Here is a 27,264-nt window from a genome sequence, read left to right on the forward strand (position 1 = left end):
ACAACAGTCAGTGTACAGATATCTCCATGAGAGAGAGATAGGCAGAGGGACACCAGTCAGTGTACAGATATCTCCCTGAGAGAGAGGGGACTGAGAGACACCAGTCAGTGTACAGATATCTCCCTGAGAGAGAGGGGTCTGAGAGACACCAGTCAGTGTACAGACATCTCCCTGAGAGAGAGAGGGACTGAGAGACACCAGTCAGTGGACAGATATCTCCCTGAGAGAGAGAGGGACTGGGAGACACCAGTCAGTGTACAGATATTTCCCTGAGAGAGAAAGAGGACTGAGAGACATCAGTCAGTGTACAGATATTTCCCTGAGAGAGAGAGAGAGGACTGAGAGACATCAGTCAGTGTACAGGTATCTCCCTGAGAGAGAGGGGACTGAGAGACTCCAGTCAATGTACAAATATCTCCCTGAGAGGGAGAGGACTGAGAGACACCAGTCAGTGGACAGCTATCTATCTGAGAGAGAGAGTGACTGAGAGACACCAGTCAGTGAACAGGTATCTCCCTGAGAGAGAGAGGGACTGAGAGACATCAGTCAGTGGACAGATATCTCCCTGAGAGAGAGAGGGACTGAGAGACACCAGTCAGTGTACAGATATTTCCCTGAGAGAGAAAGAGGACTGAGAGACATTAGTCAGTGTACAGATATTTCCCTGAGAGAGAGAGAGAGGACTGAGAGACATCAGTCAGTGTACAGGTATCCCCTTGAGAGAGAGAGGGACTGAGAGACACCAATCATGTCCAGATATCTCCCTGAGAGAGAGAGAGAGAGAGACTGAGAGACACCAGTCAGTGTTACAGATATCTCCCTGAGAGAGAGAGGGACTGAGAGACACCAGTCAGTTTATAGATATCTCCCTGAGAGAGAGGACTGAGAAACACCAGTCAGTGTACAGGTATGTCCCTGAGTAAGAGAGGGGACTGAGAGACACCAGTCAGTGTACAGATATCTCCCTGAGAGAGAGAGGGACTGAGAGACACCAGTAAGTGTACAGATATCTCCCTGAGTGAGAGTGGGGACTGAGAGACACCAGTCAGTGTACAGATATCTCCCTGAGAGGGAGAGGACTGAGAGACACCAGTCAGTGTACAGATATCTCCCTGGGAGAGAGGGGACTGAGAAACACCAGTAAGTGTACAGATATCTCCCTGAGAGAGAGGGGACTGAGAGACACCAGTCAGTGTACAGGTATCTCCCTGAGAGAGAGAGGACTGAGAGACACCAGTCAGTGTACAGATATCTCCCTGAGTGAGAGAGGGGACTGAGAGACACCAGTCAGTGTACAGATATCTCCCTGAGAGGGAGTGGACTGAGAGACACCAGTCAGTGTACAGATATCTCACTGAGAGCGAGAGGGACTGAGAGACACCAGTCAGTGTACAGGTATCTCCCTGAGAGAGAGAGGTCTGAGAGTCACCAGTCAGCGCACAGATATCTCCCTGAGTGAGAGAGGGGACTGAGAGACACCAGTCAGTGTACAGATGTCTCACTGAGAGCGAGAGGGACTGAGAGACATCAGTCAGTGGACAGATATCTCCCTGAGAGAGAGAGGGACTGAGAGACACCAGTCAGTGTACAGATATTTCCCTGAGAGAGAAAGAGGACTGAGAGACATTAGTCAGTGTACAGATATTTCCCTGAGAGAGAGAGAGAGGACTGAGAGACATCAGTCAGTGTACAGGTATCCCCTTGAGAGAGAGAGGGACTGAGAGACACCAATCATGTCCAGATATCTCCCTGAGAGAGAGAGAGAGAGAGACTGAGAGACACCAGTCAGTGTTACAGATATCTCCCTGAGAGAGAGAGGGACTGAGAGACACCAGTCAGTTTATAGATATCTCCCTGAGAGAGAGGACTGAGAAACACCAGTCAGTGTACAGGTATGTCCCTGAGTAAGAGAGGGGACTGAGAGACACCAGTCAGTGTACAGATATCTCCCTGAGAGAGAGAGGGACTGAGAGACACCAGTAAGTGTACAGATATCTCCCTGAGTGAGAGTGGGGACTGAGAGACACCAGTCAGTGTACAGATATCTCCCTGAGAGGGAGAGGAATGAGAGACACCAGTCAGTGTACAGATATCTCCCTGAGAGAGAGGGGACTGAGAGACACCAGTCAGTGTACAGGTATCTCCCTGAGAGAGAGAGGACTGAGAGACACCAGTCAGTGTACAGATATCTCCCTGAGTGAGAGAGGGGACTGAGAGACACCAGTCAGTGTACAGATATCTCCCTGAGAGGGAGAGGACTGAGAGACACCAGTCAGTGTACAGATATTTCCCTGAGAGAGAGGCGACTGAGAGACACCAGTCAGTGTACAGATATTTCCCTGAGAGAGAGGGGACTGAGAGACACCAGTCAGTGTACAGATATCTCCCTGAGAGAGAGGGGACTGAGAGACACCAGTCAGTGTACAGATATTTCCCTGAGAGAGAGAGGGACTGAGAGACACCAGTCAGTGGACAGATATCTCCCTGAGAGAGAGAGGGACTGAGAGACACCAGTCAGTGTACAGATATTTCCCTGAGAGAGAAAGAGGACTGAGAGACATCAGTCAGTGTACAGATATTTCCCTGAGAGAGAGAGAGAGGACTGAGAGACATCAGTCAGTGTACAGGTATCTCCCTGAGAGAGAGGGGACTGAGAGACAGCAGTCACGGTACAGATATCTCCCTGAGAGAGAGAGAGGGGACTGAGAGACACCAGTCAGTGTACAGATATCTCCATGAGAGAGAGATAGGCAGAGGGACACCAGTCAGTGTACAGATATCTCCCTGAGAGCGAGGGGACTGAGAGACACCAGTCAGTGTACAGATATCTCCCTGAGAGAGAAGGGACTGAGACACACCAGTCAGTGTACAGATATCTCCCTGAGTGAGAGAGGGGACTGAGAGACACCAGTCAGTGTACAGATATCTCCCTGAGAGGGAGTGGACTGAGAGACACCAGTCAGTGTACAGATATCTCACTGAGAGCGAGAGGGACTGAGAGACACCAGTCAGTGGACAGATATCTCCCTGAGAGAGAGAGGGACTGAGAGACACCAGTCAGTGTACAGATATTTCCCTGAGAGAGAAAGAGGACTGAGAGACATCAGTCAGTGTACAGATATTTCCCTGAAAGAGAGAGAGAGGACTGAGAGACATCAGTCAGTGTACAGGTATCTCCCTGAGAGAGAGGGGACTGAGAGACACCAGTCAGTGTACAGATATTTCCCTGAGAGAGAAAGGGACTGAGAGACACCAGTCAGTGTTACAGATATCTCCCTGAGAGAGAGAGAGAGAGACTGAGAGACACCAGTCAGTGTACAGATATCTCCCTGAGAGAGAGAGGGACTGAGAGACACCAGTCAGTATACAGACATCTCCTGAGAGAGAGAGGGACTGAGAGACACCAGTCAGTGTACAGGTATCTCCCTGAGAGAGGGGACTGAGAGACACTAGTCAGTGGACAGATATCTCACTGAGAGAGAGAGAGAGAGACTGAGAGACACCAGTCAGTGTACAGTTATCTCCCTGAGAGAGAGAGAACTGAGAGACCCCAGTCAGTGTACAGATATCACCCTGAGAGAGAGGGGGGACTGAGAGACACCAGTCTGTATAGAGATATCTCCCTGAGAGAGAGGGGACTGAGAGACACCAGTCAGTGTACAGATATCTCCCTGGGAGAGAGAGAGGGACTGAGAGACACCAGTCAGTGTTCAGATATCTCACTGACAGATAGAAGGACTGAGAGACACCAGTCAGTGTATCGATATCTCCCTGATAGACACCAGTCAGTGTACAGATATCTCCCTGAGTGAGAGAGGACTGAGAGACACCAGTCAGTGTACAGATATCTCCCTGAGAGAGAGAGGGGACTGAGAGACACCAGTTAGTGTACAGATGTCTCCCTGAGAGAGAGAGGGACTGAGAGACACCAGTCAGTGTTTAGATATCTCCCTGATAGACACCAGTCAGTGTAAAGATATCTCCCTGAGTGAGAGTGGACTGAGAGACACCAGTCAGTGTACAGATATCTCCCTGAGAGAGAGAGGACTGAGAGACAGCAGTCAGTGTACAGATATCTCCCTGAGAGAGAGAGGCGACTGAGAGACACCAGTCAGTGTACAGATATCTCCCTGAGAGGGAGAGGACTGAGAGACACCAGTCAGTGTACAGATATCTCCTTGTGTGAGAGAGGGGACTGAGAGACACCAGTCAGTGTACAGATATCTATCTGAGAGAGAGAGGGACTGAGAGACACCAGTCAGTGTACAGGTATCTCCCTGAGAGAGAGAGGACTGAGAGACGCCAGTCAGTGTACAGATATCTCCTTGTGTGAGAGAGGGGACTGAGAGACACCAGTCAGTGTACAGATATCTCCCTGAGAGGGAGAGGACTGAGAGACACCAGTCAGTGTACAGATATCTCCCTGAGAGAGAGGGGACTGAGAGACACCAGTCAGTGTACAGATATCTCCCTGAGAGAGAGGGGACTGAGAGACACCAGTCAGTGTACAGGTATCTCCCTGAGAGAGAGAGGACTGAGAGACACCAGTCAGTGTACAGATATCTCCCTGAGTGAGAGAGGGGACTGAGAGACACCAGTCAGTGTACAGATATCTCCCTGAGAGGGAGAGGACTGTGAGACACCAGTCAGTGTACAGATATCTCACTGAGAGCGAGAGGGACTGAGAGACACCAGTCAGTGTACAGATGTCTCACTGAGAGCGAGAGGGACTGAGAGACACCAGTCAGTGGACAGATATCTCCCTGAGAGAGAGAGGGACTGAGAGACACCAGTCAGTGTACAGATATTTCCCTGAGAGAGAAAGAGGACTGAGAGACATTAGTCAGTGTACAGATATTTCCCTGAGAGAGAGAGTGAGGACTGAGAGACATCAGTCAGTGTACAGTTATCTCCCTGAGAGAGAGAGGGACTGAGAGACACCAATCATGTCCAGATATCTCCCTGAGAGAGAGAGAGAGAGACTGAGAGACACCAGTCAGTGTTACAGATATCTCCCTGAGAGAGAGAGGGACTGAGAGACACCAGTCAGTTTATAGATATCTCCCTGATAGACACCAGTCTGTGTACAGATATCTCCCTGAGAGAGAGGACTGAGAAACACCAGTCAGTGTACAGGTATGTCCCTGAGTAAGAGAGGGGACTGAGAGACACCAGTCAGTGTACAGATATCTCCCTGAGAGAGAGAGGGACTGAGAGACACCAGTCAGTGTACAGGTATCTCCCTGAGAGAGAGAGGACTGAGAGACACCAGTCAGTGTACAGATATCTCCCTGAGTGAGAGTGGGGACTGAGAGACACCAGTCAGTGTACAGATATCTCCCTGAGAGGGAGAGGACTGAGAGACACCAGTCAGTGTACAGATATCTCCCTGAGAGAGAGGGGACTGAGAGACACCAGTCAGTGTACAGGTATCTCCCTGAGAGAGAGAGAACTGAGAGACACCAGTCAGTGTACAGATATCTCCCTGAGTGAGAGAGGGGACTGAGAGACACCAGTCAGTGTACAGATATCTCCCTGAGAGGGAGAGGACTGAGATACACCAGTCAGTGTACAGATATTTCCCTGAGAGAGAGGGGACTGAGAGACACCAGTCAGTATACAGATATTTCCCTGAGATAGAGGGGACTGAGAGACACCAGTCAGTGTACAGATATCTCCCTGAGAGAGAGGGGACTGAGAGACACCAGTCAGTGTACAGATATTTCCCTGAGAGAGATAGGGACTGAGAGACACCAGCCAGTGGACAGATATCTCCCTGAGAGAGAGAGGGACTGAGAGACACCAGTCAGTGTACAGATATTTCCCTGAGAGAGAAAGAGGACTGAGAGACATCAGTCAGTGTACAGATATTTCCCTGAGAGAGAGAGAGAGGACTGAGAGACATCAGTCAGTGTACAGGTATCTCCCTGAGAGAGAGGGCACTGAGAGACACCAGTCAGTGTACAGATATCTCCCTGAGAGAGAGAGGGAGACTGAGAGACACCAGTCAGTGCACAGATATCTCCCTGAGAGAGAGAGAGAGACTGAGAGACACCAGTCAGTGTACAGATATCTCTCTGAGAGGGAGAGGGACTGAGAGACACCAGTCAGTGTATAGATATCTCCCTGATAGACACCAGTCAGTGTACAGATATCTCCCTGAGAGAGAGGACTGAGAGTCAGCAGTCAGTGTACTGATATCTCCCTGAGTGAGAGGGAACTGAGAGACACCAGTCAGTGTACAGATATCTCCCTGAGAGAGAGAGGACTGAGAGACACCAGTCAGTGTACAGATATCTCCCTGAGAGAGAGATAGGCAGAGAGACACCAGTCAGTGTACAGATATCTCCCTGGGAGAGAGGGGACTGAGAAACACCAGTAAGTGTACAGATATCTCCCTGAGAGAGAGGGGACTGAGAGACACCAGTCAGTGTACAGGTATCTCCCTGAGAGAGAGAGGACTGAGAGACATTAGTCAGTGTACAGATATTTCCCTGAGAGAGAGAGAGAGGACTGAGAGACATCAGTCAGTGTACAGGTATCCCCTTGAGAGAGAGAGGGACTGAGAGACACCAATCATGTCCAGATATCTCCCTGAGAGAGAGAGAGAGAGAGACTGAGAGACACCAGTCAGTGTTACAGATATCTCCCTGAGAGAGAGAGGGACTGAGAGACACCAGTCAGTTTATAGATATCTCCCTGAGAGAGAGGACTGAGAAACACCAGTCAGTGTACAGGTATGTCCCTGAGTAAGAGAGGGGACTGAGAGACACCAGTCAGTGTACAGATATCTCCCTGAGAGAGAGAGGGACTGAGAGACACCAGTAAGTGTACAGATATCTCCCTGAGTGAGAGTGGGGACTGAGAGACACCAGTCAGTGTACAGATATCTCCCTGAGAGGGAGAGGAATGAGAGACACCAGTCAGTGTACAGATATCTCCCTGAGAGAGAGGGGACTGAGAGACACCAGTCAGTGTACAGGTATCTCCCTGAGAGAGAGAGGACTGAGAGACACCAGTCAGTGTACAGATATCTCCCTGAGTGAGAGAGGGGACTGAGAGACACCAGTCAGTGTACAGATATCTCCCTGAGAGGGAGAGGACTGAGAGACACCAGTCAGTGTACAGATATTTCCCTGAGAGAGAGGCGACTGAGAGACACCAGTCAGTGTACAGATATTTCCCTGAGAGAGAGGGGACTGAGAGACACCAGTCAGTGTACAGATATCTCCCTGAGAGAGAGGGGACTGAGAGACACCAGTCAGTGTACAGATATTTCCCTGAGAGAGAGAGGGACTGAGAGACACCAGTCAGTGGACAGATATCTCCCTGAGAGAGAGAGGGACTGAGAGACACCAGTCAGTGTACAGATATTTCCCTGAGAGAGAAAGAGGACTGAGAGACATCAGTCAGTGTACAGATATTTCCCTGAGAGAGAGAGAGAGGACTGAGAGACATCAGTCAGTGTACAGGTATCTCCCTGAGAGAGAGGGGACTGAGAGACAGCAGTCACGGTACAGATATCTCCCTGAGAGAGAGAGAGGGGACTGAGAGACACCAGTCAGTGTACAGATATCTCCATGAGAGAGAGATAGGCAGAGGGACACCAGTCAGTGTACAGATATCTCCCTGAGAGCGAGGGGACTGAGAGACACCAGTCAGTGTACAGATATCTCCCTGAGAGAGAAGGGACTGAGAGACACCAGTCAGTCTACAGATATCTCCCTGAGTGAGAGAGGGGACTGAGAGACACCAGTCAGTGTACAGATATCTCCCTGAGAGGGAGTGGACTGAGAGACACCAGTCAGTGTACAGATATCTCACTGAGAGCGAGAGGGACTGAGAGACACCAGTCAGTGGACAGATATCTCCCTGAGAGAGAGAGGGACTGAGAGACACCAGTCAGTGTACAGATATTTCCCTGAGAGAGAAAGAGGACTGAGAGACATCAGTCAGTGTACAGATATTTCCCTGAAAGAGAGAGAGAGGACTGAGAGACATCAGTCAGTGTACAGGTATCTCCCTGAGAGAGAGGGGACTGAGAGACACCAGTCAGTGTACAGATATTTCCCTGAGAGAGAAAGGGACTGAGAGACACCAGTCAGTGTTACAGATATCTCCCTGAGAGAGAGAGAGAGAGACTGAGAGACACCAGTCAGTGTACAGATATCTCCCTGAGAGAGAGAGGGACTGAGAGACACCAGTCAGTATACAGACATCTCCTGAGAGAGAGAGGGACTGAGAGACACCAGTCAGTGTACAGGTATCTCCCTGAGAGAGAGAGGTCTGAGAGTCACCAGTCAGCGCACAGATATCTCCCTGAGTGAGAGAGGGGACTGAGAGACACCAGTCAGTGTACAGATGTCTCACTGAGAGCGAGAGGGACTGAGAGACACCAGTCAGTGGACAGATATCTCCCTGAGAGAGAGAGGGACTGAGAGACACCAGTCAGTGTACAGATATCTCCCTGAGAGAGAGAGGACTGAGAGACACCAGTCAGTGTACAGATATCTCCCTGAGAGAGAGATAGGCAGAGAGACACCAGTCAGTGTACAGATATCTCCCTGAGAGAGAGGGGACTGAGAGACACCAGTCAGTGTACACATATCTCCCTGAGAGAGAGGGGACTGAGAGACACCAGTCAGTGTACAGATATCTCACTGAGAGCGAGAGGGACTGAGAGACACCAGTCAGTGTACAGATATCTCCCTGAGAGAGAGAGGGGACTGAGAGACACCAGTCAGTGTACAGATATTTCCCTGAGAGAGAAAGAGGACTGAGAGACATCAGTCAGTGTACAGATATTTCCCTGAGAGAGAGAGAGTGGACTGAGAGACATCAGTCAGTGTACAGGTATCTCCCTGAGAGAGAGGGGACTGAGAGACACCAGTCAGTGTACAGATATTTCCCTGAGAGAGAGATAGGCAGAGAGACACCAGTCAGTGTACAGATATCTCCCTGAGAGAGAGAGGGACTGAGAGACACCAGTCAGTGTATAGATATCTCCCTGATAGACACCAGTCAGTGTTCAGATATCTCTCTGAGAGAGAGGACTGAGAGACAGCAGTCAGTGTACAGATATCTCCCTGAGTGAGAGGGGACTGAGAGACACCAGTCAGTGTACAGATATCTCCCTGAGAGAGAGAGGACTGTGAGACACCAGTCAGTGTACAGATATCTCCCTGAGAGACAGGGGGGACTGAGAGACACCAGTCAGTGTACAGATATCTCCCTGGGAGAGAGATAGGCAGAGAGACACCAGTCAGTGTACAGGTATCTCCCTGAGAGAGAGAGGACTGAGAGACACCAGTCAGTGTACAGATATCTCCCTGAGTGAGAGAGGGGACTGAGAGACACCAGTCAGTGTACAGATATCTCCCTGAGAGGGAGAGGACTGAGAGACTTCAGTCAGTGTACAGATATCTCCCTGAGAGAGGGACTGAGAGACACCAGTCAGTGTACAGGTATCTCCCTGAGAGAGAGAGGACTGAGAGACACCAGTCAGTGTACAGATATCTCCCTGAGTGAGAGAGGGGACTGAGAGACACCAGTCAGTGTACAGATATCTCCCTGAGAGGGAGAGGACTGAGAGACTCCAGTCAGTGTACAGATATCTCACTGAGAGCGAGAGGACTGAGAGACACCAGTCAGTGGACAGATATCTCTCTGAGAGAGAGAGGACTGAGAGACACCAGTCAGTGTACAGATATTTCCCTGAGAGAGAAAGAGGACTGAGAGACATCAGTCAGTGTACAGGTATCTCCCTGAGAGAGAGGGGACTGAGAGACACCAGTCAGTGTACAGATATTTCCCTGAGAGAGAGAGGGACTGTGAGACACCAGTCAGTGTATGGATATCTCCCTGAGAGAGAGAGAGAGACTGAGAGACACCAGTCAGTGTACAGATACCTCCCTGAGAGAGAGAGGTCCTGAGAGACACCAGTCAGTGTACAGACATCTCCCTGAGAGAGAGAGGGACTGAGAGACACCAGTCAGTGTACAGGTATCTCCCTGAGAGAGAGGGGACTGAGGGACACCAGTCAGTGTACAGATATCTCCCTGAGAGAGAGTGGACTGAGAGACACCAGTCAGTGTACAGATATCTCCCTGAGAGACAGGGGACTGAGAGACACCAGTCAGTGTACAGATATCTCCCTGAGAGAGAGGGGACTGAGAGACACCAGTCAGTGTACAGATATCTCCCTGAGAGAGAGGGGACTGAGAGACACCAGTCAGTGTACAGATATCTCCCTGAGAGAGAGGGGACTGAGAGACACCAGTCAGTGTACAGATATCTCCCTGAGAGAGAGGGGACTGAGAGACACCAGTCAGTGTACAGATATCTCCCTGAGAGAGAGAGAGGGGACTGAGAGACACCAGTCAGTGCACAGATATCTCCCTGAGAGAGAGGGGACTGAGAGACACCAGTCAGTGTGCAGACATCTCCCTGTGAGAGAGAGGGACTGAGAGACACCAATCAGTGTACAGACATCTCCCTGATTGTGAGAGGGACTGAGAGACACCAGTCAGTGTACAGGTATCTCCCTGAGAGAGAGGGGACTGAGAGACCGCAGTCAGTGTACAGATATCTCCCTGAGAGAGAGGGGACTGAGGGACACCAGTCAGTGTACAGATATCTCCCTGAGAGAGAGAGGACTGAGAGACCGCAGTCAGTGTACAGATATCTCCCTGTGAGAGAGGGAACTGAGAGACACCAGTCAGTGTACAGATATCTCCCTGAGAGAGAGGGGACTGAGAGACACCAGTCAGTGTACAGATATCTCCCTGAGAGAGAGAGGGGACTGAGAGACACCAGTCAGTGTGCAGATATCTCTCTGAGAGAAAGACAAAGAGACACTAATTTATAGATTCCACCTTTGAAGGGAGAGAACTGAGAGACACCAGTGACAGTTAAATACTCTGCCAAGAGATTTTCAGTCTCATACCGAGTCAAATTGAATTCGTGTGACTTGACCTCAGCCCATTTTCTGTATTTTCCAGAAACCATTTCCAATGTTACCATTGATGTCAGCGTGGGGGATGATAAGACCACTTGCCACCTTCAGTGTCAGACAGTTGGAGGCACGAAGATCATCTACAAGTGGCAGGCCCAAGGGGTTGATATCGTCAATGACAAGCACCACAACATCTCGGATGGTGGCAGGAGGCTGAGTGTTGCGAAGTCAGTGGTCGTCCCTGTTGGTGAATCCTTCTACAAGTGCATCGCTTCAAATGCTGTCAGCTCAGATCAAATGGAAATTGATTTGAACCCAGATTGCAGCACAGGTCAATCTTGGCTTCCTGTCACTTAAATGTGGACAATCAGTCTGAGTCAGTCTTCCGTCTCTGCTTACACTGCGTTAGAATTGGATGGGCAATCTAGAACTGCTTTCCTTTTCCACCAATATCGCTGTTCAAACTCCATGTTGTTTGTGCCATTTCAATGTTTCTCAGACAGCATTCAGAAAAATGTAGTGTGCATCAAACCTATCCTGGACCCGTTTGTTGTATTTGTGTTGAATAAACATACCTCACTCTGTAATCATACACTTTGTCTGTCTTGGAAAGTCTTTAATGGGACAATATTGAGAATCATTTATTCTGTTTTTTTCCTGTTCTGTACCCACTCTCCAAGGTTTTGATGTGTGCAGTGTTGAGAGCTTTACTCTCCCGATCAGGTGTTTTACTTGTCTTGGAATGTCTGATGGGCACAATGAAAGTGGGAGCTTTACTATGTATCTTATCAAATGCTGTATCCGTCCTAGAAGTGTTGGATGGGGAACGGTGTAGAGAGAGCTTTACTGTAGCATGTTTTGAGAAGATTTGTAGCTCAGCTTGAGGTTCTGGATGCAGGTTTGCTCGCTGAGCTGGAAGGTTCATTTCCAGACGTTTCATCACCCTACTGGATAACCTCTTCAATGGGCCTCCGGGCGAAGAACTGTTGATGATTCCTGCTTTCTGTTTATATGTTTGGGTTTCTTGGGGTCAGCGATGTAATTTCCTGTGATGATGTTATTTCCTGTTCCTTTTCTCAGGGGTGGTAGATGGGGTCTAACTCGATGTGTTTGTTGATAGAGTTCCAGTTGGAATGCCATGCTTTTAGGAATTCTCGTGTGTGTCTCTGTTCGATTAGATTACTTTACAGTGTGGAAACAGGCCCTTCGGCCCAACAAGTCCACACCGACCCGCCGAAGCTCAAACCACCCATACCCCTACCCCTACATTTACCCCTTACCTATCACTACGGACAATTTAGAATGGCCAATTCACCTGACCTGCACATCTTTGGACTGTCGGTGAAACCGGAGCACCCGGAGGAAAGCCACGCAGACACGGGGAGAATGTGCAAACTCCACACAGTCAGTCGCCTGAGGCGGGAATTGAACCCGGGTCTCTGGCGCTGTGAGGCAGCAGTGCTAACTACTGTGCCACCGTGCCGCCATGGCTTGTCCCAAGATGGATGTGTTGTCCCAGTCGAAGTGGTGTCCTTCCTCATCCGTATGTGAGGATACTAGTGAGAGAGGGTCATGTCGTTTTGTGGCTAGTTGATGTCCATGTGTCCTGGTGGCTAGTTTTCTGCCTGTTTGTCCAATGTAGTGCTTGTTACAGTTCTTGCACGGTATTTTGTAAATGACATTAGTTTTGCTTGTTGTCTGTATGGTATCTTTCAAGTTCATTCGCTGCTGTTTTAGTGTGTTGGTGGGTTTGTGGGCTACCATGATGCCAATGGGTCTGAGTAATCTGGCAGTCATTTCCGAGATGTCTTTGATGTAGGGGAGAGTGGCTAGGGTTTCTGGACGTGTTTGGGTTTGTTGCTGAGAAATCAGCGGAACTTGTTCATTGGGTACCCATTCTTTTTGAATACACTGTCTAGGTAATTTTCCTCTGCTCTGCGTAGTTCCTCTGTGCAGCAGTGTGTGTTGGCTCGTTGAAATAATGTTCTGATGCAGCTTCGTTTGTGGGTGCTGGGATGATTGCTTCCGTAGTTCAGTATTTGGTCCGTATGTGTTTTTTTACTGTAGGCGCTGGTTTGAAGTTCCCCATTGGCTGTTCGCTCTACTGTGACATCTAGTTGTTGTTTCCCTCCTCTTTAGTGAATTTTATGCCAGTAAGGGTATTATTGATTGTCTTGAAGGTTTCCTCTAATTTGTCTCGTTTAGTGATGACAAAAGTGTCATCCACGTAGCAGACCCAAAGTCTAGGTTGGATGGTTGACAGAGCTGTTTGTTTGAGTCTCTGCATTACTGCCTCTGCTAAGAACCCTGATATCGGAGATCCCATGGGTGTTCCATTGGTTTGTCTGTAGGTTTTGTCATTGAAGGTAAAGTGTGTGGTAAGGCATAGGTCCACTAGCTTGATGATACTGTCCTTGTTGATGAAGTTAGTGGCATTTAGTGTATGTGTCTTTGGGTCTTCTAATAGTGTAGTCAGTGTTTCCTTGGCCAGGTTAATGTTGATTGATATAAACAGGGCTGTTACATCAAAGAAGACCATTATTTCATCCTCTTCTATCTTGGTGTCTTTGATGGTCTTCAGGAATTCTTGGGTGGAGTGGATGCAGTGGTGTGAGTCTTCTACTAAGTGTTTTAGTCTTTGGTGTAGCTCCTCAGCCAATCTGTAAGTTGGTGTTCCAGGTAGCGAGACTATGGGTCTGAGGGGGGCTCCTGGTTTGTGAATTTTGGGTAATAAGTAGAAGCGTGGTGTGTTGGATCTGTCTGGTTTCATTTTTTGGAAGACGGTCTTATTTATTTCTCCAGATTTCTGAAGTGGTTTGCGTAGGGCTGTGATTTGGTTCTCTACTTGCAGGGTCGGGTTATCGCTACTTGTTGGTAAGTGTTGGTATCTGTAAGTAGTGCGTTCGCTTCTTCAATGTAATCTCTTCGACTTAGAATGACTGTCAAGCGTCCTTTGTTTGTAGGTAGGATAACAATGGCTTTTTAAAATCTTTCCACTGCTTTCCTTTCTTGTGTATTGAGTGTGTTTCCTTCCTTTTTCTCTGCTTAATGTTTGTGCGACTACCTGTCTAATAGTTTGCTGGGCTTCTTCTGTGAGTTGGTTGTATTTTTGTGTTGTTTCTAGTGCTTCTACAGAAGCAATCATCCCAACATCCACAAACGAAGCTGCATCAGAACATTATTTCAACGAGCCAACACACACTGCAGCACAGAGGAACTACGCAGAGCAGAGGAAAATCACCTATACCGTGTATTCAAAACGAATGGGTACCCAATGAACACAGTTCGCAAATTTCTCAGCAAAAAACTCAAACAAGCAAACAAAACATGTCCAGAAACCCTAGCCACTCTCCCCTACATCAAAGACATCTCGGAAATGACTGCCAGACTACTCAGACCCCTTGGCATCTTGATAGCCCACAAACCCACCAACACACTAAAACAGCAGCTAATGAACTTGAAAGACCCCACACAGACATCAAGCAAAACTGATGTCATTTACAAAATACTGTGCAAGAATTATAACGAACACTACATTGGACAAACAGGCAGAAAACTAGCCAAAGGATGCATGAACATCAACTAGCCACAAAACGACATGACCGTCTCTCACTAGTATCCTTTCGTACAGATAAGGAAGGACATCACTTCTACTGGATAACACATACATCCTGGGACAAGCCAAACAGAGACACGCACGAGAATTCCTAGAAGCATGGCATTCCAACCGGAACTCTATCAACAAACACATCGAGTTAGACCCAATTCATCACCCCCTGAGAAAAAGAACAGGAAATGGCATCACCACAGGAAAAGGCATCACCACAGAAAATGACATCACTGACCCAAAGAAACCCAAACATATAAATATTAGGAATTATCAACAGTGCTTCGCCCGGAGGCCCACTGAAGATGTTACCTAGTAGGGTGATGAAACGTCTGGAAATGAATCTTCCAGCTCAGCGAGCAAACCTACATCCAGAACCTCAACCTGAGCTACAAATCTTCTCAAATCTCGCTGAGACCTATGGGCGCAAAAATGGGAAACAAATGCCATCTGACAGAGTGCCACCCATGAAAAACTGTACTTCCTGCACAAATGCCTAAGAAAACAGGTACTACCTAAATATCTTAAATACAAACCTCCCCTTTTACACCACTAGCCAAAAGAATAACAGAGCAAAACGGCCACGGAATTCTTAGAGAAATGCTTAATAATGCCCACAACAGACTCCGTAAATATAACTGGGAAGTTTTGCACTAATAATCTTTACTCATTCATGCAACAGAACATGAATGGACAGACATAGTACAACAAGCCATTGATATTAGACAACCACAAATACAGAAAATGAAAAAACTAGACCTGCAGAAAAAACTAGACAAACTTACACAAAGTAACAACACTGACAACACAGAAGCATGGATAAAAAACTTATCTGACCGACCCTTAACAGACACTGAAAAAGCCATCTTAATAAGAGGATTGAATTACAACTGCCAGGATGCGGACAAGAAAGATTTCTTAGCAGCATTATAAACAACACTAAAAGACAACCAACTCACAGAAGAAATCCAGGTAGTCGCACCAACATTAAGCAGAAAAAAGGAGGGAAACACACTCAGGTACAAAGAAAGAAACGCACTGGAAAGACGGAAAAAAAAGATTGTTATCCTACCTGCAGACAAAAAATGTTTGACAGTCATTCTAAGTCGAAGAGACTACATTGAAGAAGTGGACGCACTACTTACAGATACCAACACTTAGCAACAAGTAGCGATAGTCCCGACCCTGCAACTAGAGAACCGAATCACAGTCCTACGCAAACCACTTCAGAAATCTGGAGAAATAAATAAGACTGACTTCCAAAAAATGAAACTAGATGGATCCAACACACCACGCTTCTAGGGATTACCCAAAGTTCACAAACCAGGAGCCCCCCTCAGACCCATAGTCTCGCTACCTGGAACACCAACTTACAGATTGGCTGAGGAGCTACACCAAAGACTAAAACACTTAGTAGAAGACTCACACCACTCCATTCACTCCACCCAAGAATTCCTGAAGACCATCAAAGACACCAAGATAGAAGAGGATGAAATAATGGTCTTCTTTGATGTAACAGCCCTGTTTACACCAATCAACATTAACCTGGCCAAGGAAACACTGACTACACTATTAGAAGACCCAAAGACACATACACTAAATGCCACTAACTTCATCAACAAGGACAGTATCATCAAGCTAGTGGACCTATGCCTTACCACACACTTTACCTTCAATGACAAAACCTACAGACAAACCAATGGAACATCCATGGGATCTCCGATATCAGGGTTCTTAGCAGAGGCAGTAATGCAGAGACTCGAACAAACAGCTCTGTCAATCATCCAACCTAGACTTTGGGTCTGCTACGTGGATGACACTTTTGTCATCACTAAATGAGACAAATTAGAGGAAACCTTCAAGACAATCAATAATACCCTTACTGGCATAAAATTCACTAAAGAGGAGGGAAACAACAACTAGATGTCACAGTAGAGCGAACAGCCAATGGGGAACTTCAAACCAGCGCCTACAGTAAAAAAACACATACGGACCAAATACTGAACTACAGAAACAATCATCCCAACACCCACAAACGAAGCTGCATCAGAACATTATTTCAACGAGCCAACACACACTGCTGCACAGAGGAACTACGCAGAGCAGAGGAATATCACTATACTGTGTATTCAAAAAGAATGGGATACCCAATGAACAAGTTCCGCTGATTTCTCAGCAACAAACACAAACAAGCAGACAAAACATGTCCATGAGAGTAAAAGGCTACTCTCCCCTACATCAAAGACATCTCGGAAATTACTGCCAGACTACTCAGACTGTTTGGCATCACAGTAGCCCACAAACCCACCAACACACTAAAACAGCAGCTAATGAACTTGAAAGATACCATACAGACAACAAGCAAAACGAATGTCATTTACAAAGTACTGTACAAGGACTGTAACAAACACTACATTGGACAAACAAGCAGAAAACTAGCCACCAGGACACATGAACATCAACTAGCCACAAAACGACATGACCCTCTCTCACGAGTATCCTCACATACCGATGAGGAAGGACACCACTTCAACTGGGACAACACATCCATCCTAGGACAAGCCAAACAGGGACACACACGAGAATTCCTAAAAGCATGGCATTCCAACCGGAACTCTATCAACAAACACATCGAGTTAGACCCCATCTACCACCCACTGAGAAAAAGAACAGGAAATTACATCACCACAGGGAATTACATCACTGGCCCAAAGAAACCCAAACATATAAATAGAAAGCCCGGAGGCCCATTGAAGATGTTACTTAGTAGGGTGACAAAACGTCTGGAAATGAACCTTCCAGCTCAGCGAACAAACCTACATGCAGAGCTTTACTGTGCATCTCATCATGTGCTGTACCTGTTCTGGGCATGATTGTTTGGGACATTGTTGAGGGATTTATTCTGTATCTAAATCCATGCTGTACATAAAGTCAGAGCGATAAAGTGCATGAAAACATGCCCTTCAGTCCAATTCGTCCCCGCCGACCAGATATCCTAAATTAATCTAGTCCTATTGCTAGCACTTGGCCCATATCCCTCCAAACCCTTCCTATTCATATACCGATCCAGATGCCTTTTAAATGTTGTAATTGTACCAGCCTCCACCACATCCTCTGGCAGCTCATTCCTCTATGTGAAAAAGTTGCCCCTTAGGTCCCTTTTATATCTTTTCCCTCTCACCCTAAACCTATACCCTCTGGTTTTCAACTCCCCCATCCTGGGGAAAAAGACTTTGTCTGTTTGCCCTACCCATGCCCTTCATGATTTTATCAGGTCACCCCTCAGCCTCCAATGTTTCAGGGAAAACAGCCCCAGCCCATTCAGCCTCTCCCTGTAGCTCAAACCCTCCAACCCTGGCAATATCCTTGTAGATCACATGGCTTGGGAGTGTTTAGTGACAGTAGTATTATCGGAACTAAAACAGAAATCTCTAGAAAAGCTCAGTAGGTCTGGCAGCATGTATAGAGAGAAAATAGGAGTTAATGTTTCGGATCCAGTGACCCTTCTTCAGAACTGATTGTAACTGGGAAGACGTTGGTAAATTTGGGGGGGGGGGGGGGCAAGGAAATGATTGGTGGAGATAGAGCCCAGAAAGAGAGGAAAACAGCTGAGCAGACTCAGGAATTGGTAAACATCAGCCTGGAAGAATCAGTAGCTGCTAATGATGACCATAAGTGTCTGGGTTGTTTTGTGGTAGCAGTCCATGTAATAACAAGGCCATGTAGGTCAGGGTTGGGGTAAAGACATAGGAGAAGGTGCTCAGGCCCTAAAATTATTGAACTCAGTACTGAGTCCCGAAGGTTTCATGGCTTCCAAGCAGGAAATGGGGTGTTGTTATTCCAGTTTGCCCAGACGAATCTTTACTTTCAATTTACTTTTACTTTATAAGAACAGAGGGAACTTTTCTCTCTATCGGTTTTGATGGGGTCAGTGTGAATGGAGCTTTAAATTGGGTTTAAAACAGTAGAGGAAGCTTTACTGTATCTAATTCCATGCTGCCCTGTCCTGGGAATGTCCTGAGGCTAGTGTAGATGGTGCTTTAACTTCAGTTAAAAAGACGACAAGAAACTTTACTTTCTGTTTATAAGAGTCGATGAAGTTTTACTCTGTCTCTAATCCCATGTTGTCACTGTTCTGGGAACGTTCAATGGGACCAGCGTGGAGAGAGACTTACTTTTCAAGTTTAAGAGTAGGGGCAACTTTATATCTAACCTTGTGGCCATATAACTGGGAGTGTTTGTTGGGGGCAGTGTAGAGGAAGCTTTACTTTGTATTTACTTCCATGCTGTAGCTATCCTGAAAATGTTGGCTTGGCACATTGTAGAGGCAGTTTGTCCTGTATCTAACCTGCCCAAGGATTATCTGGTAGGGATAGTGTAAAAAGAACTTTACTTTAAGTTTAAAAGAGTAAAGGGAGCTTTACTCTGTATTAATCCCATGATGTCCCTGTCCTGGGAGTGTTTGATGGGGACAGTGTAGAGGAGCTTTACTCTGTATCTAACCCCATGCTGTCCCTGTCCTGGGAGTGTTTGATGGGGGGACACTGTAGAAGGAGCTTTACTCTGTATCTAACCCCGTGCTGTCCCTGTCCCTGGGAGTGTTTGATGGGGACAGTGTAGAGAGAGCTTTACTCTGTATCTAACCCCGTGCTGTCCCTGTCCTGGGAGTGTTTGATGGGGGACAGTGTAGAGGTAACTTTACTCTGTATCTAACCCCGTGCTGTCCCTGTCCTGGGAGTGTTTGATGGGGGACAGTGTAGAGGTAACTTTACTCTGTATCTAACCCCGTGCTGTCCCTGTCCTGGGAGTGTTTGATGGGGGACAGTGTAGAGGGACCTTTACTCTGTATCTTAACCTGTGCTGTACCTGTCCTGGGAGTGTTTGATGGGGTGAGAGTGTAGAGGGAGTTTTACTGTGTATCTAACCCTGTGCTGTCCCTGTCCTGGGAGTGTTTGATGGGGGACAGTGTAGAGCGAGCTTTACTCTGTATCTAACCCTGTGTCGCCCCTGTCCTGGGAGTGTTTGATGGGGGACGGTGTAGAGGGATCTTTACTGTGTATCTAACCCCGTGCTGTCCCCATCCTGGGAGTGTTTGATGGGGCCTGTGTAGAGGGAGCTTTACTTTCAATTTAAAACACTAGAGGAAACTTTATATCTAGCTTTGTTCCATAAGCTGTTCGATATTTATTGGGGTGAATGGGGTGGAAGCTCTATACTGTATCTAACCCCGTGCTGTCCCTGTCCTGGGAGTGTTTGATGGGGGAACAGTGTAGAGGGAGCTTTACTGTGTATCTAACCCCGTGCTGTCCCTGTCCTGGGAGTGTTTGATGGGTGGACAGTGTAGAGGGAGCTTTACTCTGTATCTAACCCTGTGCTGTCCCTGTCCTGGGAGTGTTTGATGGGGGAACGGTGTAGAGGAAGCTTTACTGTGTATCTAACCCCGTACTGTCCCTGTCCTGGGAGTGTTTGACCGGTCCTGTGTAGAGGGAGCTTTACTCTGTATCTAACCCCGTGCTGCCCCTGTCCTGGGAGTGTTTGATGGGGACAGTGTAGAGGAATCTTTACTCTGTATCTAACCCCGTGCTGTCCCTGTCCTGGGAGTGTTTGATGGGGGACACTGTAGAGGGAGCTTTACTCTGTATCTAACCCCGTGCTGTCCCTGTCCTGGGAGTGTTTGATGGGGGACAGTGTAGAGGGAGCTTTACTCTGTATCTAACCCCGTGCTGTCCCTGTCCTGGGAGTGTTTGATGGCATTAGTTTGGAGGGAATATTAAATTCAGTTTAAGAGTCGATGGAGTTTTATTCAATGATTGGTCAGGACTGATTTTGTGCAATACACTGAATCTTTTTCATTGTTTGTTGTAGGGAATGAACATTTTGCGTTTCCGATCTGGGCAATTGTTCTCATTAGTATCTTCAGCCTTTTCTGTAGCTTTGTTATATTCCTTTGTGCCTGTTTCTTCTGGTGCAGGGATGTAAGGTGGTTTCTGCGACGCAGACGAGGCAAGTACCATGGGTCTTTGTGCAGTGTGTTTTTGAGCAGTCCTGTTTTTCTGTCTCTTGTTTTTCTCTCCCTGACTTTGGATTTACCCCTTCACTGGATGTACCTATTTCTCTCTTGATTTAGCCTCTACTCCTTTTGAATTGACCCTTATCCCCTCTGGACTTTTCCACTCCTCACTCTGGAATTACCTTCTTCCTCATATCTCAGGATTTAAACCACACACTCTTTCTGCTTTCCCTCACTCCATACTCGACTTACCTTCCTGGTTTCTGGCTTCACCTTTCTCTCTCTCTCTCTCTCCGTCCCTCTCTCTCTCTCTCTGTTTCTCTCTCTCTGTCTGTCTGTCTCTTACTCTCTCTGTCTCTGTCTGTCTGTCTCTGTCTCTCTCTCTCTCTCACAGACTGTCTCGATATTCCCAAACTCCTGTCTCTAGACTTATCTCCTTTTCTCCCTGGAATTAATTCCTCCTCCCTTTTCATTTTCCCAGCTCTTAGACCTCAGTCCGAATTTTCTCATTCCTCTCTCTAAATGTACTCACTTCCCAGTTCTCTGTTCCTTTCCATGATACACAGCAACAGGGAGACACCAGTAAGGCATTTTGTTACAACAAAAAGCCCTTGTCATCATGGCAAAAACGTTGGATGTGGCTGCGTGTAGTATCAAAAATCTCAGTCCCAGACGTGTCACCTTTCATTTTGGGCTTGCCTCATGGAGGCAGCTGCTTATCTCAATCTGACTTTGTTGATATGGGGAAGAGGAGGCACTATCAGGAACGTTTATGTTTTATATAGTATGTGATAATGCGAGGTTGACATAAAGTGCCATGGTGGGTAAATGGAAGAGAACGGGTTAGCACAGTGACCTTGGGATCAGACCGTGGAATGGAGGAAATATGGACCGTGAGGGTGGGTGGGAGGCATAGCTTGGCAGGAGAGGCATGAGGACATGCCTTTCAGAAGGTTTCCTCATCCATTCTATATATGGCTTATGGCATCAGGGGCACCTTTAAACACAAAGAGGCCCACACACACATGGATAAACAGACCCACACGCAGATACAGAGACACACATCATGAGGGGCATGGGTAGAGTAAATAGGCAAGCTCTTTTCCCCTGGGTGGTGGAGTCCAAAACTAAAGGGCGTAGGTTTAGGGTGAGAGGGGAGAGATATAAAAGAGACCTAAGGGGCAATGTTTTCACACAGAGGATGGTACGTGTATGGAATGAGCTGCCAGAGGAAGTGGTGTAGGCTGGTACAATTTCAACATTTAAAAAAAAGGAAGATTTTAGAGGGATGTGGGCCTAATGCTGGCAAATGGGACTAGATTTATATAGGATATCTAGTCGGCATGGACGAGTTGGACCAAATGGTGTGTTTCTGTGCTGTATGACTCTACGTATACATACATGCCCACACATGGAGAAACAGATCCACATGGGGAGACACACACACACACAGAGTCGTGGAGACACATACACAAACTGAAATACACACTGCATCTGGAGACATGCTAACGTTCACATACATGCTCTTACACATGGACGCAAATACACATTGGCACATTCCAACACGTACAAAACACAGAATGACAACACAGGTGCTGTTCTGCACACACCAACAAACACACAGACATAGACATATACATATGGACGCGTGCAGAGATCGGCAAGCATAACCACAGACATACATGGACACACAATCATACCCATACAGTGCCAGAGATCTGTGCACAGATATGTGCAGACAGACAAGCAGACTCTTTCTCTCTTTACCCTTTCTGTCTACCTCTCTCTCTCTCTCATTTTATCCATCTTTCTCTCCCTTCACTCTCACTTCCTCTTATAGTCACTCACCACTGGAGTAACAGATTCTCTCTGGAACAGGGGATGTTTGCATCTGTGCATGTGCGTATGTTTGTGTGGTAAGTGAATGCTTCTGAATCCCTGTGTAAGTGTGATCTTGAAATACTCGCTGTGCCTTGAAGTTTTGATCGTGAATCTTGGATCACTGACTGTTACTATTTTCCATCCACAGCTTGGTTTAATCCACCAATGGCACAGTACCCTACTCTGAGCTCTGTACAATCCTCCAATTTACATTCAAGGACAGGTAACCTTAGTCAAGCCTACACTTCACTCTTGCATGGGGCACTGGGAGGCAAGGGTACAGCGACCCTTGATTTTTCTAGATTGGACCTTATGCCAATCGCCCAGTGACCGCCCATACCCCTAACACCTTTTCTCAGATCGAAGCTACTCTGACTTGTCTTCTCAAACCACAACCTGTTGCTGGGTGTCGTGTTTATCTATCACACTTTCTGTCTTCCTGCTCCACTGAGACCAGGCCACGTGCCCTGGACAGGGAGTTGCACATGGTTCTCACATGGAACCAGAGTGCATGAGAAGTCATATATCAATCATTCAGATGGGAATTAGACTGACTAGGAAGGATTTCAAGATGTACCGAGTGTGAAAGGACATATATCAATGACCATCCATCATTCAGATGGGATCACAGTGACTCTGGGCACCTTCACAGCACCAGGGAACCTGGGTTCGCTTCCACAGCCGGGCGACTGTCTGTGTGGGGTTTGCACATTGTCCCCATGTCTGCGTGGATTTCCTCCAGGTGTTCCAGTTTCCTCCCACAATCCAAAGATGTGCACGTTAGGTGGACTGGCCATTCTAAATTACGCATAGTGTTCAGGGATGTGCAGGTTGGGGTGGATTGGCCATGCTAAATTACCCCATAGTGTTCAGGGATGTGTAGGTTAGGATGGATTGGCCATGCTAAATTACCCCATAGTGTTCAGGGATGTGCAGGTTGGGGTGGATTGGCCATGCTAAATTACCCCATAGTGTTCAGGGATGTGTAGGTTAGGATGGATTGGCTATGCTAAATTACCCATAGTGTTCAGGGATGTGCAGGTTAAGGTGGATTGGCCATGCTAAATTACCCATAGTGTTCAGGGATGTGCAGGTTAGGGTGGATTGGCCATGCTAAATTACCCATAGTGTTCAGGGATGTGCAGGTTAGGGTGGATTGGCCATGCTAAATTACCCCACAGTGTTCAGGGATGTGTAGGTTAGGGTGGATTAGCCATGCTAAATTACCCATAGTGTTCAGGGATGTGCAGGTTGGGGTGGATTGGCCGTGCTAAATTACCCATAGTGTTCAGGGATGTGCAGGTTAGGGTGGATTGGCCATGCTAAATTACCCCATAGTGGTCAGGGATGTGTAGGTTAAGGTGGATTGGCCATGCTAAATTACCCCATAGTGTTCAGGGATGTGTAGGTTAGGGTGGATTGGCCATGCTAAATTACCCATAGTGTTCAGGGATGTGCAGGTTAAGGTGGATTGGCCATGCTAAATTACCCATAGTGTTCAGGGATGTGCAGGTTAAGGTGGATTGGCCATGCTAAATTACCCATAGTGTTCAGGGATGTGCAGGTTAGGGTGGATTGGCCATGCTAAATTACCCCATAGTGTTCAGGGATGTGCAGGTTAGGGTGGATTGGCCATGCTAAATTACCCCATAGTGCACAGGGATGTGTCGGCCAGGTGCATTAGTTAGGGGAATAGATGTAGGGGAATGGATCTGGGTAGATACTCTTCTGAGGGTCAGTGTGGACATGTTGGGCCAAATAACCTGTTTCCACTGTGTAGGGATTCTAATGCTAATTCTAATGAAGGGTTTAAACGATTACTGACTGTGAAAGAGCAGATATCTTTGAATGATTATTCTTCATTCAGATGGGATCACACTGACTGTTTCACGGATTACTGACTGTGAAAGTCATGATGAGGAGGAGCCAGTGTTGGACTGGGGTGGACAAATTTAAAAATCACACAGCACCAACTTATAGTCCAGCAGGTTTATTTGGAAGCACTGGCTTTCAGAGCGCTGCTCCTTCATCAGGTAGCTGTGGAGCAGGAACATCAGGCACGGAACTTATAACGAAGGATTACAGTGTCACGCAATTGAAATGATATATTGAACAAACCTAGATTGTTGTTAAGTCTTTCATCATTTAGAATGGGTTACAGGTTTCGGTTCATTAATATGTCAGTCAGAACTTCTTTTAAATCACATTCTCAAGATAACTTAAGGTTTATAAAAATAGGTGACATCTCAGCTCAGACAATGCATTAAAGGTGTGAGGTTAGAGTCTGTATCCCAATCTTGGGTCAGACTGGTTCTATTTCCAAAGTGGAATTTATAAAATATTACATGGATTGACTGCCTGCAGATTATTCATTTTTTGAGCAAAATGGAATGCATTTGCAAATATAATTCTGTAATTACAAACACATCCCATAGACCTGTATGTGTGCAGGCAGACATGAGAGAGAGGGAAAGTGTGCGCATGCAGCTGTGTGCATGTGAGTGTGAATGAACATGAGAGAGTGTGTTTGCGTGTGTGTAAGCTTGATAAAGTTTGTGTGTGGGTGTGATGGAGTATAAGCCTGTGAGAGGGTGTGTGTGTTGGTGTGAGTGTGAGGGATGTATGTGTGTGTATATGAGAGAGAGCATGTGTATGAGGGAGGGTCTGCATGAGTATGTAAGTGTGTGTGTGTATGTGTGCGTGTGTATAGTGCAGTGGGGTCACCTGTACTGTGATAAGAACCCAAGGTCTCGGTTGAGGCCATCCTCATGGGTACCAAACTTGGCCACTTAGCGTTGTTGCCAGTCATGAAGTCAGCCTTGGAGGATGGTCACCCGAAGATCTGAGGCAAAATGTCCCTGATCTGGGAGGGAACACCCCTGCTTGGTGATTGTTGAGCAGTGTCCATTCGTCTGTTGTCAGAATGTCTGCTTGGTCTCACCAATGCACCATGCCTCAGGGCATCCTTGCCTGCAGCGTATGAGATAGACAACGTTGGCCGAGTTATATGAGTACCTGCTGTGTACATGGTAGGTGGAGTCCTCTGGTAATGGTGGTATCCGTGTCAACACTCTGACATGTCTTGCAGTGGATTTGGATACAGACAGACTCTAACCTCACACCTTTAATGCATTGTCTGAGTTGAGACGTCACCTATTTTTATAAAACCTTAAGTTATCTCGAGAATGTCACTTAAAAGAAGTTCTGGGATTGACATATTAATGAAGCGAAACCTACAAAGCACTCTAAATGATGAAAGACTTAACAACAATCTAGGTTTGTTCAATCTATCATTTCAGTTGCGTGACACCGTAATCTTTTGCTATAAATTCTGTATCTTACGGCCCTGCTCCACAACTATCTGACGAAGGAGCAGCGGTCCGAAAGCTAGTGCTTCCAAATAAACCTGTTGGACTATAACCTGAAGTTTTGTGATTTTTAAAGATGGGATCACACTGACTGTGAAGGGTTTCAAGGATTACTAACCGAAAAGTCAGGTATCAGTGTGGAATAATGCAATGGAGGGAGGCATGAGGAGGGGAGGGGTCATTTTTAATTCCTTGAGCATTATGCGTTCAATGTCAAATCTACACTGTCTTCTTACTTCCCCTTCAGAACGTGATTGAAGCTGCAGGATGCTTGCCACCAGTGCGTGACGACGGAGCGGAATGCGACGGAGGAGATTTGTAGACTGCAGCACGATTGTAAAACAACGGACACCGCTGCAGTGGATTCAAGGGGAGAAGAGGCGGCAGAGGGAAAGGAAAAGGAGTGTGTGGGGAAAGCAGGGAACGTGGGGGCAGCAATCACCTGGAACCCACATGAGAGAAGACTCCATTTCACTGTGGAGTATTTGAGAAGAGGACTCCCTCCAACCCATTCAATTGTGCAGTGCATGTGTTTGGAGTTAATGGAACCACCAGAAAGGTGGATTGAACTTGACTGAGAAACAAAAAAACTGGAGTGAAAGCCTAACGGTGTAACTGTCAGACAGAATTAGAATGGCAAACATCTTGACAGCATCACATCTGTGGCCCCTGGGCAGCTATCATCAATAAAGATCAAAACTACATTTGACAAATTGAATTCTGTGTCTTGCCTCAGTGAGGGTGTCAAGAGAATTGTCTGCAGCATGGTTGGCTGTTGATGTATAGACAGTGCCGCCACTGTCTTCGAGCCTCTAATGGGTATCAGGATGAAATTTTGCTCTTCGGATTGTCACCAGCTTTTATTGCTGTGTTGGGCTCAGTTTAGGCTTGCGTATTTGAGGCGTTAGTTCTGTGAAGTGTAATGCAGGAGAGTTGGATTTGGGATCTCAGGTCCAAGGAATGGGTGTGTCCAGACACTTGGTTCCGGGGAGGGGGGGGGGGAGGAGTCAGTTCTGGTATTTCGGATCAAGAGCATTGGCTCAAGGAGTCAGATCCAGAGGGTTGGCTCAGGGGATTGAATCCAGAGTGATGGGTCAGGGGGATAAATCTCTGGTAATGGGTTTGAATGAGGAGGCGGGGTTGGGAGATGTAGGTCAGGGACAGGGCAGAACCAGAGTTTAAGTCAGGACGATCAGATCCTGGCACTTTCGTTCAGCAGGTTGGAACTGCTCCTGAGTTTAGATCAGGTTCAAGAGACGTCAGTCTGATGCAGACGCAGTCAGGTACAGAAAGAAGCAGGTCACAGCAACCAGGGATTGAGATTTGGGGATTAGAAGTATCAGGAATGTGTTTTAGGGGTTTGAGGTGTCAGGATTGAGTTTTGGGGGTTTGAGGAGTCAGGACTGGGTTTTGGGGTTTGCAGAGTCGGGATTGGGTTTTAGGG

The 27,264-nt window shown here is 47.1% G+C and overlaps 1 protein-coding gene across 4 annotated transcripts in view; it reads left to right on the forward strand.

The window, feature by feature from the left end:
- Nucleotides 1-26,633, forward strand: part of LOC148138278 (hemicentin-1-like) — a 245,203-nt gene extending 218,570 nt beyond the window's left edge. Inside the window, exons 3-6 of one of the 4 annotated variants that reach the window (XM_087981557.1) lie at nucleotides 11,001-11,285; nucleotides 20,427-20,564; nucleotides 22,601-22,675; nucleotides 26,068-26,633. In XM_087981557.1, the coding sequence (XP_087837683.1) occupies nucleotides 11,001-11,285; nucleotides 20,427-20,564; nucleotides 22,601-22,675; nucleotides 26,068-26,078 (509 nt within the window). In that variant the 3' untranslated portion in view covers nucleotides 26,079-26,633. The remainder of the gene's footprint in view (nucleotides 1-11,000; nucleotides 11,286-20,426; nucleotides 20,565-22,600; nucleotides 22,676-26,067) is intronic. The other 3 variants (XM_087981556.1, XM_087981558.1, XM_087981559.1) reach the window with 3 other exon arrangements.
- The last annotated feature ends 631 nt before the right edge of the window (nucleotides 26,634-27,264 follow it).

Source organism: Chiloscyllium plagiosum, unplaced genomic scaffold (genome assembly GCF_037043375.1).
Source record: "Chiloscyllium plagiosum isolate Xiang-an unplaced genomic scaffold, Cpla_swu_hap1 HiC_scaffold_40, whole genome shotgun sequence".
Taxonomy (NCBI): Eukaryota; Metazoa; Chordata; class Chondrichthyes; order Orectolobiformes; family Hemiscylliidae; genus Chiloscyllium; species Chiloscyllium plagiosum.